Raw genomic sequence first — 16,623 nt, 5'->3', positions numbered from 1 at the left:
TGGAGCGATACAAAGGCATTATAGTATTTTCGGTCTTATTCACCATCCCTTTGGAGAATCATTTTACCAGTGCACCCACTTGAAAGTTCAATAAGGTGCCTATTTTATAAAGGCAACACAGCACCTACGTGCATTCATAAAACAGGCTCCTACAATGACCCCTAGTAGCACACAGATGCTACGACATCAATGTACACAGAGTCACCACAATGCAGAGCTGCTAAAGAGCCTTCATACAAACCAAAAACAGTGCACATTGTAAATGCTCTTTAAAATACGCAAACTGATTCTAAGTTATATCAGTTATGGGTAACAGATATTTCAACCAGTATTCTTTCATAAGTACATAAGTATTGCCATACTGGGATGGACCAATAGTCTATCAAGCCCAGCATCCTGTTTCCAACAGTGGCCAATCCAGGTCACAAATACCTGGCAAGATCCCAAAAAAGTAGAAAAAACATTTTATACTGCTTATCCCAGAAATAGTGGATATTTCCCCACGTCCATTTAATAATGGACTATGGACTTTTCCTTTAGGAAGCCGTCCAAGCCTTTATTAAACTCCGTTAAGCTAACCGCCTTTACCATATTCTCAGGCAACGAATTCCAGAGCCTAATTACACGTTGTGAAGAAAAGGTTTCTCTGATTAGTTTTAAATTTACTGCATTGCAGTTTCATCGCATGCCCCCTAGTCCTAGTATTTTTGGAAAGCGTGAACAGACGCTTCACATCTACCCATTTAACTCCACTCATTATTTTATAGACCTCTATCATATCTCCCCCTCAGCCGCCTTTTCTCCAAGCTAAAGAGCCCTAGCCACTTTACTCTTTCCTCATAGGGAAGTCGTCCCATCCGTTTTATCATTTTCGTTACCCCTCTCTGCACCTTTACTAATTTCACTATATCTTTACTGAGATATAGCAATCAGAATTGAACACAATATTCAAGGTGCGGTCGCACCATGGAGCGATACAAAGGCATTATAACATCCTCATTTTTGTTTTCCATTCCTTTCCTAATAATACCTAACATTCTATTTGCTTTCTTAGCCACAGCAGCACACTGAGCAGAAGGTTTCAACGTATCATCAACGACGACACCTAGATCCCTTTCTTGGTCCGTGACTCCTAACGTGGAATCTTGCATGACGTAGCTATAATTCGGGTTCCTCTTTCCCACATGCATCACTTTGCACTTGCTGCCAATCCAGGCCAAGGGCACCTGGCAAGCTTCCCAAACGTACAAACATTCTATACATGTTATTCGTCTAACCCCTTTTTAAACTCTGCCAAGCTAACCGCCTTCCACGTTCTCCGGCAACGAATTCCAGAGTTTAATTCTGAACTGCTGCAGACGTTACGACATATTGAATTCTATTACACTTTCTCCTTTTCTACTCCTTTGCTGTTACTTGCTTCTCTTTACTTCATTGATTTTGATTGTTAGCTACATTGATGTATGTTTTTTTGCAGACTGATGTAAGCCACATTGAGGCCTGCCCATGGGTGGGAAAATGTGGGATATAAATGCTATAAATAAATAAATAAATATGCGCTAACCGTGTAGATGCCCATAATATTCCTATGGGTGTCTATATGGTTAGCGCGCACTAATTTTTGGCACACAGTAAAAAAAAAAGTTAGCGCACTTTAGTAAATAGAGCCCTAAGAGATACCTGTTTTACTTCTGTTTTTATCTTAAAAGTAAAACACCACTGCTACCACACCATTTTATCCAAGGAAGGAGCTGAAAGGCAAGAGACCTTCAGGAAATTAATTACACCAATTGTTTAACAATACAGAAGAATTATTAAATTCTGTAGACACTTTGGCACTCACCTCTTCAACCTGTCCATCTTCGCCCCCATCTTTCTCCTTGTCTTCCTCCTCTTCATCGTCATAGTCCTCTTCTTCATCTTCATCCTCTTCAGAAGATGTGTCGCCTGCCCCATCCACCTGTAGGACTAATGGCTGCTGGGGCTGTGCCTGTTGCTGCTGGTGTTGGCTGGTTACAGTGATCTGTCCTTGTGCTGACGTTTGAGCTGCCACTGTGGTAGGGATAACCTGTGTCTTGTTTCCTGTAAATAGGATCTGCTGGGGCTGGATGATCACCCCCGTCTGTTGAGGGATTCCTCCAGAAATAGGAGCCAATACCTAACCAAAAAAAAAAAAATGTATATCTATGACGTAAAAAAACCTGAATTGAATCTATCTTGATTTAAATACTTAAGACTAGATTAGTCATATATCAATGAAGATCACACCTAGGAGATGGGGGATCGTGGCTGTGCCAGTCCTAGCATCAACTCTCAGCAACAGAAGAGCACATTTCATATCCTCTTCCCAATGAACTGCAATGCTACAATTTTTTTTTTTTTAAGTGCCAATGCTTTTACATAGCCAAGTTTAGGCTTAAAACATTTTGTTCCAATCTGGACAGGAATTTGCAGTCACACTTTTCTAGCTCATCACTGCACCCAATCCTGTCATCAACTTTGCTAGAGTGTACTGTACACTAAAGACTGGATTACTGCAATGCGCTAGACAATGGTCTGACTACAAAGGGCCTTCACCAGCTCCAGTTGATTCAAAATGCAGCAGCAAGACTCATAGAAGGTTGCAAGCGACATGACCACATCACACCATTTTTGCAAAAACTTCATTGGCTACCAGTACAATACAGGGCTAAATTTAAAACTCTTATGTCTGATCTTCAAGTCCCTGAAAGGAAATGGCCCCGAGTACCTGAAAAATAGGATGATCCTCCACATACCGCCAAGGACACTAACGTCCTCCCAAGGACTTTCACTAACCACACCCTCTCCAAAAGACATTACACGATGTGATACCCGCAAGCGAGCCTTCTCCAGAGTAGCCCCCACACTCTGGAATGCATTGCCTGAAAGGCTCCGCTTAACACAAGACTATCTCTACTTCAGGAAGCAGGTGAAAGCTTGGCTCTTCAACCAAGCCTTTAATGGAAGAAGTAACTAACTTGTTAGTCTCACTCACACACACAAGGATTGACTCGGGAAGCACATACTGCAGCGGGACATGTTTATCCACTCCTTCCCTAGCTGAGATAATATTTAACCATCTCTCTGACCTCACGTGCAACTTTCTTCAAATCAATCACCTTACTTTCTAATTCTTCCTACTTTCTTACTCATCTATATATTACAACTTTGCCTTACCCTTTCCTACCAATTATAATGTTCTATTATTATTATTACATTTGCACCCCGCACATTCCCACTCAATGTATTGTGTTGTCATTGCAAGTAGTATACCGTGCCATACTTTGTATTGTTACTTGAATATTGTAACTGCTGTAATTGCCTATTGCTCATGTTTCATCTATTCTTACTGTACACCACCTTGAGTGAATTCCTTCAAAAAGGCAGTAAATAAATCCTAATAAAAAATAAAGTACAGTTTACTTGTATATTCAAAAGGGATGCACATTTGCTGGCATGCCTAAAAAAATGTAGTGTATTCAAAGTTGATTTCATGTATGCCAACCTGTGGAGGTCTGTTATGTAGGCGTGCTGGCGTTTTTACAACGCGTTAAAAATAGGCGTGCGCTAAACGCTAAAGACGCCCATAGGAATACATTGGTGTCTTTAGCGTTTAGTGTGCGCCTATTTTAAACACGCACTAAAAACGCCAGTGTGCCTACGTAAAAGACTCCCTAAGACTTAGTGGACAACTGATCTGAACATGTTAAAGATTTTAATGGGAATTAATCAATTTTTTTTAAAACAAAGGTCTGAAACAAACCATTAAGAGTGATTTCTGATATGGCTGATGCCCCGATTTATTTAAATTTGGCTTCCAGACCCTCCTTCCCACATTTTCCTATGTCATTGGTACCCATGTACAGCAAGACAGCTGGCTCCTCCCCAGCACTATCTAAAATCCTATCTAAGTTACGTATGAGATCCGCCACCTTCGCACCAGGCAAGTGACCAGTTGATCCTCAGGTCCACCAGCCACCCAGCTATTTACATGCCTAAATGATTGAATCACCAAATTACAACAGCTGTCCTAACCCTTCCCACCTGACCAGAAGCTCCTTGAGAGACATCCTTAGTGCAAGAGGATATTGCATCCTCTGGTGGGCAGGTCCTGGCTACAGGATTACTTCCTCCTTCACTAGGGTGATTCTCTCCTTTTATTAGACCTCCCTCTTCCAAGACAGCACAGGGAAGGGGCAGATATGGACACCAACTGCTGGAGGAGTGGCCTAGTGGTTAGAGCACCGGTCTTGCAATCCAGAGGTGGCCGGTTCAAATCCCACTGCTGCTCCTTGTGATCTTGGGAAGTCACTTAACCCTCTATTGCCTCAGGTACAAACTTAGATTATGAGCCCTCCTGGGACAGAGAAATATCCAGAGTACCTGAATGTAACACACCTTGAGCTGCTACTGAAAAAGGTGTGAGCAAAATCCAAATAAATAAATTTAAAAAACCGAAATGTCCAAATTAAGAACGGGGCAAAATGAGCATGGATGTCTGTCGCAGCAGCAGAACATCCATATTATAAAATAGTTACAGACTTCCATGTGGAGGAATAGTCTAATGGTTACGGGAGCCATATGAGAACAGGGCAGAGAACCAGAGGATGCTGTTTCAAGTCCCACTGCAACTGATTTTTTTTTTTTTTGTGTGAGCCTCCATGCAGAAAAATACCTAATGTGACTTCCCTTACTCCATTCAACAGAGAGTTGCTCAATTGGAGCACCTGTCTGAAACCTGGACGTGCCATGTTCCAGGTCTAAATATAGACTTCCATCTTTTTGTACACGGATGTCCCCTTCACTTCTATATTCAGAGATGGATGCCCATATTTTGGCCCTTCCCTAGTCCCACCCAGATCATTCCCAGACCACATCCCCTTGCCATATGGACGTACTGCAGTGTTAAAACATCCATATCCTGGCTTTATAAAAAAAAATCAGAATTTGGACGTTCATGCAATATGGACATCTAAACACTGGTTTTCACCAGGGCCGCCGAGAGGGGGGGACAGGGGGGACAAAAGTCCCCGGGCCCGGGCCTCTGCGGGGGGCCCGGCGCCGCCACAGTCTGGCCCACCCGCTCTCCTTCGCTCCCACAACTAACCTGAAGCACCTTCATCTTCGACGCAAGCAGCAGCAGCAGGGCAGGCCACTCCTTCCTTCCGTATCCCCCCCTCGCCTGACGTAACGTCCGCAAGGGCGGGGCAGGGAAGGAAGGAGAGGTCTGCCCTGCTGCTGCTGCTTGCGTCGAAGATGAAGGCGCTTCAGGTTAGTTCAGAGGGCCCGGCACTGGCAGCGGGTGGAGGGGGGCCCGGTGACCTCGGGTGGGGGGGCGCAACGCGTGATCTCGGGGGGGGGGGGGGGGCCCGGGAGCGGCCTTGTCCCGGGCCCGGCCCCAGCGGCCCTGGTTTTCACACGTCCAAAACATGACTAGAGCTTCTAAAACCGCCACCATAGTAAAATGCAAATATTTTGTATGTTGCCTTGATCAACTGTCTTGGGGTGTAGTTAATTTGAAATATTTATTTTTATTTTATTTTTGTTACATTTGTACCCCGCGCTTTCCCACTCATCTGGGCAGGCTCAATGCGGTAGGCAATGGAGGGTTAAGTGACTTGCCCAGAGTCACAAGGAGCTGCCTGTGCCTGAAGTGGGAATCGAACTCAGTTCCTCAGTTCCCCAGGACCAAAGTCCACCACCCTAACCACTAGGCCACTCCTCCACTGTTGCTACTATTTGAGATTCTACATGGAATGTTGCTATTCCACTAGCAACATTCCATGTAGAAGTCGGCCCTGGCAGATCACCAATGTGGCTGCGCAGGCTTCTGCTTCTGTGAGTCTGACGTCCTGCACATACGTGCAAGACGTCAGACTCACAGAAACAGAAGCCTGCGCAGCCTTCTACATGGAGTGTTGCTAGTGGAATAGCAACATTCCATGTAGAATCTCCAATAGTAGCAACATTCCATGTAGAATCTCCAATAGTATCTATTTTATTTTTGTTACATTTGTACCCTGCGCTTTCCCACTCATGGCAGGCTCAATGCGGCTTACATGGGGCAATGGAGGGTTAAGTGACTTACCCAGAGTCACAAGGAGCTGCCTGTGCCTGAAGTGGGAATCAAACTCAGTTCCTCAGTTCCCCAGGACCAAAGTCCACCACCCTAACCACTAGGCCACTCCTCCACTCATAATATATGCATTTCCCTCATTACCTGTTGTATAACAGGAGCCTGCACACCTCCAGGCTGCATCTGTGGTATGACCTGCTGCTGAAGGACCACAGGCTGCTGAGGTCCAATGATATACTGAGCTCCATTCGCAGCCCGAACCACCTGCAAGATCTGACCTAGAATACGGAAGCACAAATAATCCACAAATATGTTAACTTATTTAATTCCAGGTGCTCGATATGCTGCCAATCATCCTACAAGTTCAACTTGGTACGTCACAATGTAAACAGTAAAAGCCAGGAAAGAAATCTGCGTTCTGTTAACAAAAAGGAAAACAGAAGGTAACAAAATGGGCGAGAACAGAGAGGACCATACAGAAATTGGAGGGTATGGGACGAGGCTCAGCGAGTGTCACTGCAAACCAGACAAGCAGGAGAAAAGACGGAATTATGTAAAAGACAAGGTTAAATAACCAGGTTGACAGACTTTCTAAATTGAAGACAGGAAGACTCAAGCCATATATCTAAAAACAAAAAAAAAAAAAAAATTTTTGCATAATTGAGGACCCAAGTAACAAAATGCAGAGTCTCTGGTTTTCTGAAGCCTAAAACACGAGAAAGAGGCAGGGCCGTGCCAATGCGGTAAGCGGGGTAAGCAAGGCAGGGGGGCGCCTGCCTTCCGCTCACTTGCAAAATCTTTTACCTGAAATTGCGATTCTCCTATCTCCCCTGCCCTCCTTTTCATGGCAAAGTGAACAGCAGCAGTATTCACTGAGGCAGGCAGACTCTTCAAGTTATTTGAGAGAATGCAACCAGATTGCTATATATGCTTTGGTTTGGGGATAACTCCTCACTCAGGGTGAGCTTCTGAGCTTGAACAGCATTCAAATTAAAGAGAACCTGAAATTTTAAAAGTGCTAAAAATAAGTTTTAAAAGTATTTGCATTAAATCTAATTGTAGAATTCAGGTGCTGGGAGTCTGTACTTGGTTGCCATATGCTCAGATTTGTTTAAATCATATGCAAATTAGTCCGTTTTTGGGAGGTTCTCATTTGCATATTTATGGATAAAAATGATGGAAATGTTTACAGCCTTAATGTTAGGTCATGGCTCTGATCAAAAGTGTGAAGTTTGATCCAAAAACGAAGGGTTTATCTAGTGTTTTTGACTAAAACTTCCCATTACAGTGTCTGTATGTTAATCTGCGTTCAAGTAGAGCTCACTGATTGGATGATCAGCTTCTGTTAGCAATCTGCCAGGAAGGGAACAGAGTGAGACAGTAACTGACCGTCGGTTTGGCCAAGAGAGACATGCAGCTGTGAGTTCCTGTGTGTGTTGACTGAAATTATAAAAGAGTGCCTGATTATGTGGTAAATGAGAAAATATGAATGAAAAGAGGTTGGTGGAGATTGAAGTTTGAGGTTTCTCTAGTGAGAAAAGGATCTGAATATTTCAGGATTACTTGACGTTTATGAAGAATAGAAAAGGGTGAATTTCAGTTTAAGAGTGTTGAAATCCTATAAGCTATATAAAGGCTAGGTAGATTTAAGTGACTGTAAGCAAGGAAAGCTTAATATTTGATCTGAAATAAATATTTGATCTGAGATAGTTGATCAGAGATAAATGTTTGATCTGAATTATATCCTTTGGTGCAAAGGAGATTAGAAAAAGAATCTTTGGAAACTAAGAGGACTTTGCTCACATTTTGAATTAGCATTCCTATTTTGAGTTGGAAATCTTTGAAGTGTTATGAAAATACATTTTGCTTTAATGAAATTGCTAAACTTTAGAGTCATAGACTTATCAATGAGGGATACATACAGTGCTATTTTTTCCTGAGGTCTGGCTTACTTGCCTGCTCCCTTCTGTTCCTGCTCTGCTAGACGGAGGGGGGGGGGGGGGCGCCAACTGATAGTCTGCAGGGGGGCACCAGAGACCCTAGGCACGGCCCTGAGAGGAGGTAATGGAAGAAGAGCAACTGCAAGGAACAAAGTGCCCATGCTGGCTAGTAAGAAACCAGATCAGCCAAGTAGAGGGAAGATTCAGTCCTTTAAAGACGAGGGGTGAGGGTTTTGAATTTTAGGTGGAGCTGTAAGTGGCAGCCAGTATTCAAGTTTTAATAATCAGGTAATACGGTCAGAGCAACAAGCACTGAAGTAATTTAACTGTTGTGGATTGAACTAACTGTAGGTGATTGAGAGAGGTCTGGGGGGAGACCACGTAGAAGAATTACAATAGTAAACACTATTATTCCCTTATCCTTCATTTATTTTTTTTTATAAACAAGACTGTGCAAAACATTTAGAAGGCTTTTACAAATGTCCCCTCCTCTTTGGCTTTATATAAACTTGGATGGCAATTTTATAAACAACTAGTAACGAAGGCCCGTTTCAAATCGCAATGAAACGGGCGCTAGCAAGGCTCCCCTCCGTCCCTTTGTGTCTCCGTGTGTCGCCGGCCCCCCTGCAGGCTCCGTGCGAATGTGCTGTGACCCTGGCCCTTTTGGCACGCCCCCCAGCGTCCGTGACCGTTCCGTTCCCCCCGATGTGTGTGTTGTCAGTGCACCCCCTTCCACCCCCACCGATGTCGTCGCTGCCGGCGCTCCCCCCTCTCTGAAGGCCCCCCCACCCCACTGACCTGCCGAAGTAACGTGTGCTCCGCCCTCGACGTCATCGCGTTTTGACGCGAGGGCGGAGCAGAGTTGCAGTGCAGTACAACGTTGGAGCTGAGAATGTGCTCCGCCCTCAACGTCATAACGTTTGACGCGAGGGCGGGGCCCACAGACTGTGATTTTGTGTGGCTTCACAGCTTCGAACTTACTGGCTTCAGTGACATCAGTGCAAATAGAACGTTGAGGGTGAGTTTTATATATATAGATTTTTATCTGTAAATAGGTTCTTATGAAAAGAAGCCACACCTAAAGTTCATGCACTGCAACCTGATGTACTTTATCATACAAACATCAAACATCTGTTCTGAAGCAAGAGGAATGTCCACGCCTTCAATCTAGGCAAACCTTTGCAGGATTTGCGCTAGTATTTATGAAGACAGATAGGGGTCTGTGTGTCCATCTCTGGGAAAACATGACTGAAGTCATGGATCCAAGATGTTGAGAATGCGTTTGGACACTTGACATGAAAATTGGCCAGTCATGTGTTTGAATTTCTGTAATTTACCGTATTTTTCGGACTATAAGACGCACTTTTTTCCCCCAAAATTTGGGAGGAAAATGGGGGGGGGGGGGGGGGGGTGCGTCTTATAGTCCGAAGGTAGCGATTCCGGATCGCCCTCCCCCCGAGTTCGGGATCGCCCTCCCCTACTCACGTCAGCGATGTTCCCTGGTGGTCTAGTGACGTCGGGGCAGGAAAGAGACTCTCGGCGGCCATTTTGAATATCGCCGAGACCGTCAGGCAGCATACAGGAGGACGGAGGAGGACGGAGAGCAGCGCGCTGGGCAGGAAAGAGGGGGCTCTTTCCTGCCCCGACGTCACTAGACCACCAGGGAACATCGCTGACGTGAGTAGGGGAGGGCGATCCCGAACTCGGACAAGGCGCACCGGAGCACCTAGGTTTTAGAGGAGGGAAAAAGGAAAAATTTTTTTTTTCCTATTTCCCTCCTCTAAAACCTAGGTGCGTCTTATGGTCCGGTGCGTCTTATAGTCCGAAAAATATGGTACTTTCTGACATAAAAGAATGGGGGGTTGGACTAACCTAATTTTTTGTTTCAGGTGACTTTTAGTCATGTTTTCCCAGAGATGGTCAGAAATAAGTGCCCTGTTATAATATTGCTCCCTAAACAAAACTGCCAGGTGTCTGAAGAAAAAAACAAAAACCGCTGACTCATTTTTAAAGCACAGGATGTTTTGTGGCAGAGTGGCACTGGATCCTCGTTACTTTCCTCTATGGTGGTTTGTAACTTTGCAACTTGAAAAACACACAGAAATGCACACAGCAGATTAATAAAAAAAACAAACCACTTTAATTTCTGTTATCTGACCCCAGCTAGGCTATATGCTACATATACCCTGCTATGGCTGATGCTGGTTGAAGAAGTTCAACGTTTCATGTTTGCCGGGCATGTAATAAGGCTCAAGAATGCAGACATGGTGATTTCTTTCATAAACCTACAAATCTAAAAAAAAAAAAAAAGGTACATAGCCAAGGATCCCAAAGCTTTTGCTCTACCACCACAAGATGTAGACTGGCCTCCCAACACCAAAACAGAGCAGACCGGGAAAACAGGATTTCAAGTTTCAACAACTTTAATGGTTTCAGACAGGGGCAGACTGACCATTCGGGCAACCAGGAGGACCCCAGAGGCTCTGCCCGGTTGCCCTTGCCTGCCGCTGTTGCTTGTGTCCTATGCCGGCTCTGCGGTATAAAATGGTGCCCGTGAACTCTTGCGAGACTACCGGGCAGCAGGGATGGAAGAAGGTGGGAAAGGGGAGGACATGCTGCTGGACATGGAGGAAGCTAAGGGCTGCAGGGACGGTGGTAGCCTGTGGAGTGGGGGGGGGGGGGGGGCAGGGGGCCCAGAGTACTCTGTCCGCCCCCTGGTGTCAGGACCCTATATATTCTCATTAGAATGCAAGCAGCATCCATGGACAAACCCTGACAATCTTAAAAGACTTGGGACCAGGGGCGTAGCCAGACACCCAATTCTGGGTGGGCCTGGGCCCAAGATGGGTGGGCAGAAGAACCCCACCCCATCCCATAGGTGATTTGGTCTGTCCTCTCGCCTGCATGCCATATGGTCTCTCAAATATCCCTCCTCTCCTGCACACCTTTTAAATTTCAGATTTTCAGTGAGGAGCAACTAATACACACTACTCATGTAGGCCCCACATCCTTCCCACTGATGTAGCTTCCTGTTTCCACATAGGCGGGAATACGTCAGAGGGAAGGCTGTGGGGCCGGTGTAAACAGTATGTATCAGTCGCTGCTTCCTGCAGGCGAAGATCTGCTGTTTATAAGGTACGCAGGAGGGACGGTTGTTGGGAGTTTTCAGCTTGGGAATCTCTGCCGGCCACATCATAGGTGTGCTGCTACTGGTGGGCCTGAGCTCAAAGTGGGTGGGCCTGGGCTCACCCAAGCCCACCCTTGGCTACGCCACTGCTTGGGACCTGTACATTATATAGTCTGAAGAGGTGAACAAAACCAGAAATTGATGAGCCAGGTTCAACTAGGTGTGTGGAGAGTAAAAGATAAAAGAACTGAAATAAAAATAAAAATAAATTTGAAGAAGTCACAAATTTTATGTTTCCTATATCCTTACCTAGGTGGAAAATAAAAGCAGACTGCCACAGTGCACTTCAAAAAGATTAAATAAAACTATTGCACAGACTTAACGTTACCTGATTGTGTGAATAACTGAGAAACAGGACCAACACCGGCAGCTAAAGTTGCAGCAGCAGCTGCTGCACTCTATAAAAAAAATAATAAAAAATAAATTAAAAAAAATAAATACACAGTTACTACTCTAAAATACCTAGAGCATGATGCAGAAGACAGTTTTAAAGGAGTCTGAAGACTTGCACAAAATTGTAATAACTGGAAACTTGGTGGGGTTTGACTCACTATATCTTTTCTTTGTTGACGTTCTCCGATTCTTAAGGTCAATTTTTTTGTATTGAATAATCCATTAAAGATACTTCAAACAGCAAACATCAAGTTTGTTCATTTTTGCTCCTCCTCCCCCCCCCCTCCCCCAATTACTCAACATCCCCCAAAACAGTAACACCTTTACCCAGGATATACAAATAAGAAACAAAGTAATGGAAGATAAAACATCCAAAGACTGTAGAAAGATAAAGCAACCGTATTTCAGCAATGCCTCCCTCCCCCCAAGTTTTCAAGTCGTCATCCAAAAACCCTGGTAAAATATCTAAGTAAATAAAACTCCTACTGAAAAACTTGAAACACACACACCATAAGTACACATATAGGGCATGATTCTATATTTAGCGCCAAAAAAAAAAAAAGACAGTGCGGATGGAAGACGCACCTACACATATTCTATAAACTGGGCCTAAAGTTAGGTGCAATTTACAGAATAGCGCCATCCATGCAACTAAAATTTAGGTGCAGTCATTTGTATCAGTGAAAAGCCTGGAGTAAATACCAATGCCTAAGCGTGGACCGGGTTATTCTAACACACTGTGCATAAATTTTAGGAACACTCACAACCCGCCCATGCTCCTTCCATGGCGTGCCCACTTTTGAGATCCGCATGGTAGGATTTATGCAGACTACTTTTATAGAATACACTTAGCGAGTAATGTGCATAAATTGTAATTAGTGCCAATAATCGCTTAACATCCAATTATCAACACTGATTGGCTTGTTAACCAATTGAGTTGCGTATACAAAATCAGAATACGCCCAGATTTGCAGGTGCAACTCTTAGTTGCACTACATAGAATTTGCAGGATATTGTCTAAACTCCCCTTCCTATTCATACTCAACCCTGCCCCCCCCCCCCCCAGATCGTTCTCTTTTTCCTTTCCTTATCTTTGGAGCTGTTGACAGAATTTTTCACGTAATCTTCCCACTTAGGCAGCTTTGTGGGAAGTATGCTTTCTTTTCCACAGACATTGGGAATCCTGACAGACTCGTATACCCTTACAGGCATAGGGACTCGCAGATCAACAAAATTTTTTGAAGTTCTACAAAACTGTTGCCAGTCTTGCCCCTACCATCCACCAACCACTTAAGCCACAAAACAGCTTTCTTACAATCTCAAGCAGATGTCTCCCTATCTTTTCCGTTTCTAAAGTACTGCATAGGACCCACATTGTTGTTTATAAAAAAAGTATCCCATCAAACATTTTAAAGAGCAGAACTTCAACATATTAAAAGTTACCAAAGTTATAAATCTCCCTTACCATGCCTGATGGATTCATGTGCTGTAACAACTTGGAATCTGGCATAATAACCTGTTGTTGAGGTGCTGTCAAATGCAGGAGAGAGAAAAAAAAAGTACAAGTTTAATGCACCAATCTAATATAATAAAACGCACCGTGAACGTTCTAATGAGGACAACGTTCTGAAGTCACTAAAAGAAGGGTTCGTGGCGTTCGTGGTGTGAAGCCAGCCAGGCTGCCAGCTGTCTCTGCCCCGCCCTCGCGTCAAACGTCATGACGTCCAGGGCAAACGTCATGATGTCGACGGCGCAAAAAAACAAAAAACAAAACGCAGCGTCAGGGAAGGAGGCGGCGCTCCCGACGTCTCTAGCCTTCCCTTCGCTGTGTTCCGCCTTCTTCTGACGTCAAGGATGACGTCAGAAGAAGGCGGAACACAACGAAGGGAAGGCTAGACGTCGGGAGCGCCGCCTCCTTCCCTGACGCTGCGCTGCCGGAACCGCCGCCACGGAGGTAAATTTAAAAAAAAAAAAAAAGGGATGTAGGGGGAAGAGAAGAGGGTGGGCAGTTGAACAATGGGAGTGGGAGAGCAGAGGAGAAACGACAGCAAGGATGCGAAGGGGGCGGGACATGATGGGACATGGGAGACAGAAGAGCATGGATGCGAGGGGGGGGTCATGGAAGGGAGAGAGGGGAATTGCTGGAAAAGGATGAATGGAGGGGGCAGGGGACAGAGAAGCATGGATGGGCATGGATTGAGATGGCAGGGCTCAGGATGAGAGGGGAATTGATGGAAAAGGATGAATGGAGGGGGCAGGGGACAGAGAAGCATGGATGGGCATGGATTGAGATGGCAGGGCTCAGGGTGAGAGGGCAATTGCTGTAAAAAGGATGAATGGAGGGGGCAGGGGACAGAGAAGCATGGATTGAGATGGCAGGGCTCAGGGAGAGAGGGCAATTGCTGGAAAATGATGAATGGAGGGGGCAGGGGACAGAGAAGCATGGATGGGCATGGATTGAGATGGCAGGGCTCAGGGTGAGAGGGCAATTGCTGGAAAAGGATGAATGGAGGGGGCAGGGGACAGAGAAGCATGGATGGGCATGGATTGAGATGGCAGGGTTCAGGGACAGAGGGGAATTGCTGGAAAAGGATGAATGGAGGGGGCAGGGGACAGAGAAGCATGGATGGGCATGGATTGAGATGGCAGGGCTCAGGGAGAGAGGGGAATTGCTGGAAAAGGATGAATGGAGGGGGCAGGGGACAGAGAAGCATGGATGGGCATGGATTGAGATGGCAGGGTTCAGGGACAGAGGGGAATTGCTGGAAAAGGATGAATGGAGGGGGCAGGGGACAGAGAAGCATGGATGGGCATGGATTGAGATGGCAGGGCTCAGGATGAGAGGGGAATTGATGGAAAAGGATGAATGGAGGGGGCAGGGGACAGAGAAGCATGGATGGGCATGGATTGAGATGGCAGGGCTCAGGGTGAGAGGGCAATTGCTGTAAAAAGGATGAATGGAGGGGGCAGGGGACAGAGAAGCATGGATTGAGATGGCAGGGCTCAGGGAGAGAGGGCAATTGCTGGAAAAGGATGAATGGAGGGGGCAGGGGACAGAGAAGCATGGATGGGCATGGATTGAGATGGCAGGGCTCAGGGTGAGAGGGCAATTGCTGGAAAAGGATGAATGGAGGGGGCAGGGGACAGAGAAGCATGGATGGGCATGGATTGAGATGGCAGGGTTCAGGGACAGAGGGGAATTGCTGGAAAAGGATGAATGGAGGGGGCAGGGGACAGAGAAGCATGGATGGGCATGGATTGAGATGGCAGGGCTCAGGGAGAGAGGGGAATTGCTGGAAAAGGATGAATGGAGGGGGCAGGGGACAGAGAAGCATGGATGGGCATGGATTGAGATGGCAGGGCTCAGGGAGAGAGGGGAATTGCTGGAAAAGGATGAATGGAGGGGGCAGGGGACAGAGAAGCATGGATGGGCATGGATTGAGATGGCAGGGTTCAGGGACAGAGGGGAATTGCTGGAAAAGGATGAATGGAGGGGGCAGGGGACAGAGAAGCATGGATGGGCATGGATTGAGATGGCAGGGCTCAGGGAGAGAGGGGAATTGCTGGAAAAGGATGAATGGAGGGGGCAGGGGACAGAGAAGCATGGATGGGCATGGATTGAGATGGCAGGGTTCAGGGACAGAGGGGAATTGCTGGAAAAGGATGAATGGAGGGGGCAGGGGACAGAGAAGCATGGATGGGCATGGATTGAGATGGCAGGGCTCAGGGAGAGAGGGGAATTGCTGGAAAAGGATGAATGGAGGGGGCAGGGGACAGAGAATCATGGATGGGCATGGATTGAGATGGCAGGGCTCAGGGAGAGAGGGGAATTGCTGGAAAAGGATGAATGGAGGGGGCAGGGAACAGATGGGCATGGATTGGGAGGGCAAGGCTCACTATATGAGAGAGATACAATGTCTTTCTGACTCTCACTCTCACATACTCTGTCTCAGAATGTATCACATTCACTCTCTGTGTGCCACACAGTCACTCACACACTCGCTTGGTCTCATACACTCACTCTCACAGAGAATCTGTGTCTCACACACACTGTCTCTCTCGCACACACACACACACTCTCACACTGTGTCTCACATACACACTTGCACACACTCTCATTCTCACACACACACTCTCACAACCACACTCACACCCAGACTCACTCTCTCTCTCACACACACACACTCCAACTTTCACTCTGACTCTCACACAGTCACTCTCACATACACTCTCCCAAACATACACACTCCGAGGAAAACCTTGCTAGCGCCCGTTTCATTTGTGTCAGAAACGGGCCTTTTTTACTAGTTAATATAATAAAGCACAGAAACTGTTAGCAGACAAAACAAAGGTGGGATTCCATAGCCCACAGAAATAAGTTCGGCACATAATGTCAACTAGGACAGAACGGAATTCCCAGACCTCAACTGTGCGTGAAGACCTGAGCACCAGTCTCCTCATTTCCATAGCTCAAGAGGTAAGTGGGTGGGACTGCATGTCTGATCCAGATGTCCAACGGAGAACATTGTTAAAAAGGTATAAAACGTTGCTTTCTCCATCAAGAAGCAGGATACAAGTTGGGCATACAAACTCAAAGCTACTCAACTTTATAGGTAAAACATACCATTTTTAAGGACAGGCCTGATCCAACGAGGAAGCCAAAGATGAATATGATCAAGACAGATAGATCAGTACTGCTTGACCAAATGCACCAATGGAAGAATTGTCCAAGCAGTAATGCCAAGTGAAAGTATGAAGAGAGGACCAAATAGCTACTTTATATGTGCTGTACAGTGAAGCCAATTTTGAAAGAGCTACATTAGCCTTAAAGGCTAAAGCAGGTGATCTTAACTGGGTGTGTCCTGAGGACTGAGTTAGGTTTTCAGGATATTCACAGAGAATATGTATGAGATAAATTTGAATTCACTACCTCCATTATATGAAAATTTCTCCCATGCATATTGTGGGTATCCTGAAAACCAGACTAGTTAGCTATATCCCAAGGA

The 16,623-nt window shown here is 45.7% G+C and overlaps 1 protein-coding gene across 1 annotated transcript in view; it reads right to left on the bottom strand.

Moving 5' to 3' along the window:
• Positions 1–16,623, bottom strand: part of STON2 (stonin 2) — a 257,064-nt gene that overhangs the window by 13,942 nt on the left and 226,499 nt on the right. Inside the window, exons 13-16 of the mRNA XM_030213724.1 lie at positions 13,083–13,147; positions 11,553–11,622; positions 6,242–6,375; positions 1,844–2,158 (exon numbers count right to left, since the gene is read on the bottom strand). Coding sequence (XP_030069584.1) covers positions 1,844–2,158; positions 6,242–6,375; positions 11,553–11,622; positions 13,083–13,147 — 584 coding nt within the window. The remainder of the gene's footprint in view (positions 1–1,843; positions 2,159–6,241; positions 6,376–11,552; positions 11,623–13,082; positions 13,148–16,623) is intronic.

The sequence above is a fragment of the Microcaecilia unicolor genome, chromosome 9 (assembly GCF_901765095.1).
Source record: "Microcaecilia unicolor chromosome 9, aMicUni1.1, whole genome shotgun sequence".
NCBI classification, from domain to species: domain Eukaryota; kingdom Metazoa; phylum Chordata; class Amphibia; order Gymnophiona; family Siphonopidae; genus Microcaecilia; species Microcaecilia unicolor.
The sequence above is the reverse complement of the archived record's forward strand: the minus strand, read 5'-3'. Positions and strand labels throughout refer to the sequence as shown.